The sequence below is a fragment of the Belonocnema kinseyi genome, chromosome 5 (genome assembly GCF_010883055.1).
Source record: "Belonocnema kinseyi isolate 2016_QV_RU_SX_M_011 chromosome 5, B_treatae_v1, whole genome shotgun sequence".
Taxonomy (NCBI): domain Eukaryota; kingdom Metazoa; phylum Arthropoda; class Insecta; order Hymenoptera; family Cynipidae; genus Belonocnema; species Belonocnema kinseyi.
This window is the reverse complement of record NC_046661.1, coordinates 135,209,642-135,213,610: the sequence shown is the minus strand read 5'-3', so window position 1 is coordinate 135,213,610 and position 3,969 is coordinate 135,209,642. Positions and strand designations below refer to the sequence as shown.

Here is a 3,969-nt window from a genome sequence, read left to right as displayed (position 1 = left end):
ACGATTTTCAAACTTAACCAATATATACGATTAATTTTTAATCAATCCTATAATAGTTACATTTTCAGATAAAGATAAATAATTTTTAACGGAAAAAATTTAGTTTCAACAAAGTTGCTGAATTGTCAACCAATCAGATGAATTTTCGACCATGAAAATTAATGATCTACAAAAAAAGACAAATTCTAAAGAAAATACATGAATTTTCAACGAAATTATTAAATTTTAATGTCAAAAAGAAGAATTATCTACAAAAAGTTGAATTTCTTAAACGAAAAATATGAGTTTTCAATCAAAGAGTTAAACTTTCAACCAAATAGTTAAATTTTCAACCATAATTATAAGACCTTGTTAAAAAAAAAGGTATTTTTTTTTTACAAAGTAGTTCAACTGTTAGTGAAATAATCGACTTTTAAACCCAAGAAAATGTACAGTTCATATTTTAACCAAAAAATTGGATTTTTGACCAAAAATGATACATTTTCAAACAAAAAGATTAAATTTCTACTAAAAAAGGTCAATTGAATTTTAAGAAATTTTAAAACGTTAAAGTCAAAAAGAGTATTATCTATAAAAAGCTGAATTTTTAACCTAATTTAAAGGCAAATAGTTGAATTTTCAACTATAATTATGAATCCTCAATAAGAAAAAATTAATTTTTTTACTAAGTAGTTCAACTTTAAGTGAATAATCGAATTTTCCACGCAAAAATTATGATTCTAATTTTTAACAATATAGTTGCATTTTCAACAAAACGACTTTGCAACCAAAAAATATTTACAGTTGATAATTCAACCGAAAAATGTAATTTTTAATCAAAAAGTATAAATTTTCCATAAAGCAATTTAATTTTTACAAAGAAAGACGAATTGTTAACAAAATACATGATTTTTTAACCAAAAATGGTATAGAATAATTCTCAGTTTCAAAAATATATTTTCAACGAAAGAGATGAACCTTCCAATAAAAGAAATAAATATTTTAACAAAGTAGTTGAATTTTTGATAGAAAAGAGGACTATTTTACAAAATAGTTACATTTTCAACATAATAATTAATTTTTTAATCAAATAATTGAGTTTTTATCCAAACGAGATGAATTCCAAAATCACCAATTTCTTAAATTTCTTTCAAATGCGGATCAAGATTTAAATTAGACTATTATAATATAACATAATTGTAACATAACATTATATATAATAGTATTAATATTTATATAATTTATATTTTATACTTGAAGTAACGTAACCTCAAAATACACGCATTAAAGAGGCGCGCGAAGTATTCAAATCATGAGAATCGCCAGCCCAGCATCGAAATCTGGAAAAATTAAAATCATAATCTCTTCATTTTATTTCAAAGCAGATAGAGATATAAATAGAACCGCCGAAGTGTTCCGACCGGCAATCGTGCACATTCGAGTTTTCAAATTCAGAAGAGGAGAAATGGGTTGCGCGCGCAACCCAGGCATTTATGTCGTCTCCTACCATATTCACACGGACACAGACGTGTCATAGTATTGGACCACGTCTCGTTTCAGATCTGGGATCACTGGGTAGACCACTCATATCAGAAGTTTCACGCGTCGCGTCGTCTCTCTAAAGATCGCAAATATAATCGAGATCCGTAGTTAAAATCAGTATTATTTCAGTAATCAGTTTGAAAACCCCACTTAGTACGCAAATAATTATAATTTTTAATTAAACTATACTATTGTGTATACATTTTTTCCTATCTTCCTTCCTAACCTAAAATCACTAAGTGGTTTCCAAAGTAAAAAAATTGTTAGGAGACTTTATCATCAGTGATTAAAATTATGTTCCAATTTCTTCGCCAGAATTGTTTAACTTGATTTGATTTTTAAATTTCACCGTAATCTATACGATGAGCCTTCAAAGACAAAACAAGTTACCAATTTCTCGCCCGAAGTAACATTTTTTAACCGCTTCGTGGTCGGATTACCCAACCGGATGCCAGCCGGTATTGAGGCCGGGATCTGACAAGTTTACCGTGACTTTTTTAGGCGGGTCCCGGTCAGTTTCCTCGACCAGCGCCCGATTTGAACCAGGGCTATCTGGCCGAGACCCGGCAAGATTGTCATAACAACTTCTTGAATCTCCTTGATTAATAAAAATCTCAAATTTCGAGATCAAAAGCACAAAACGTTTTGCTAATACTTTGAGGACCGTTTGAGACGCATCAAAAAACTGCCTCGAAAGACATTTTTCTACCTAATAAATACATATGTCATTCTTGGTTGACTATAGTGATTTTTTAAGTGTTAGCGTTATATGACTAGTGGTGCAAAATTTTGACAATTGTTCCTTTTTTTATTAGGTGTGGCCGGTTATCGAGGTTACCGTTATAGAGACGCCGTTGAAGTAAAGATGGAGGATAACTCTAAATATCGAGGAAATTTATTTACCGACTTCGTGGGAATACCACCATGGCTTCATCCTGGCTTCGCTGAACATGCTACACATTATGAAGTTTTTGTTCGATTACGATCTTATTCAGAGTATTATACACAACTTGAACCATATCATCTACTTGACGATCATAATCGTTTTATTCATATTCCAAGATATGCAGAAATGCTTTTCATTAAACAAACAAAAACATATTTTATAGCTTCAGAATTTGTACTGTTTAATACCACTGAAGTCACTCTAATTAATATGGCTGCTTACCCACCACCTGGCTTCATTTATGTTGTAAAGCCAAGAGGTCCTGTCTATACAGCTGCCATCGAACGTTCTTATGCTATTGAAGCAATTGGTCTTGGCAGATATCAGTGAAATTTTACTGAATTATTAGCGGGTGCAAATTCTATTGACAACATTTATTACCAGTGTGACATCTCAATCATTTTCTCAGTATTACGACATACTTTGACGAAATGAGTAATTGTGTAATGGAAGGAATACTTGAAGTCCCATAGTAATATGTACGACATTGAATAAAGAACTTCCTAATTGAACTCTTCAACTACTCACTTTTGATTTATTTAATAAAGACCTCTAGTAAATGATCGAATCATTCTTTTATTTTTGTTTATATTCGCTTTAATTGAATATAAGAACAACCCAAACGCCATATCCGCACAGCTCACAGTGTAGCGGAGCAAAAAAGTTAAATGTATAACACGAGAAAAAAAAAGAATGATTCTGACTACATGCATCGAAAATTGTTTATAAAAAGCCCGAAATTTTTATTTGCTAGAATTTTTTAGGGAACCTTTGAAGGTGGGAATGAATGGACATCATTGGTTGTCTTTTTCAGAGAAATTTAAAACCACGTGTTACGATACCTACTAAGCAGCCTGATAAGTACCTGAAAATTCTAAGAGATGGCATTAGTATTCACTAATGTGAACCATTTTCGTCGAGCTTGATCCTTCAAATGATACCTGTCAAAACTTCAGCCATTTATGTTTACGCATTTACAAGTTACAGATCTGAGAAGCGACTAACCTCCGAGTTTTTTTTAATATGGAAAAATCTGAGTTTCGAGTTTTGATCAAACACTACTATCTTTGCAAGAAAACGATATCCGAGATCAAGGCCAAGCTGGATAAGTATTACCCGGACTCTGCACCGTCGATTGGAACGATTCATAAGTGGTTTACCGAGTTTCGTTGTGGTCGTACGAGCACAGGTAATGCTGAACGATCTGGGCGCCCAAAAGAGGTCTCTACACCAGAAAATGTCGAAAAAATCCATGATATGATGTTGAATGATCCCAAAGTGAAATTGAGAGAGGTAGCTAATGCTGTAGGCATATCATTGGCACGTGTGGGTAATATCGTGCATTCAGTTTTGGGCATGAAGAAGCTCTGCGCGCGATGGGTGCCGCGTTTTCTCACAGTGGACCAAAAACGAATTCGTGTGACAACTACCCAGCAGAATTTAGCATTATTTTCGCGTATGCCGACCGAATTTTTGCACCGATTCATAATCATGGATGAAAC

General features: G+C 32.7%; 1 protein-coding gene across 1 annotated transcript in view; it reads left to right on the top strand.

Annotated features, from left to right (window-relative positions):
- Positions 1-2,987, top strand: part of LOC117173099 — an 8,701-nt gene extending 5,714 nt beyond the window's left edge. The window contains exon 2 of the mRNA XM_033361484.1: positions 2,337-2,987. Within this exon, the coding sequence (XP_033217375.1) occupies positions 2,337-2,797 (461 nt within the window). The 3' untranslated portion in view covers positions 2,798-2,987. The remainder of the gene's footprint in view (positions 1-2,336) is intronic.
- The last annotated feature ends 982 nt before the right edge of the window (positions 2,988-3,969 follow it).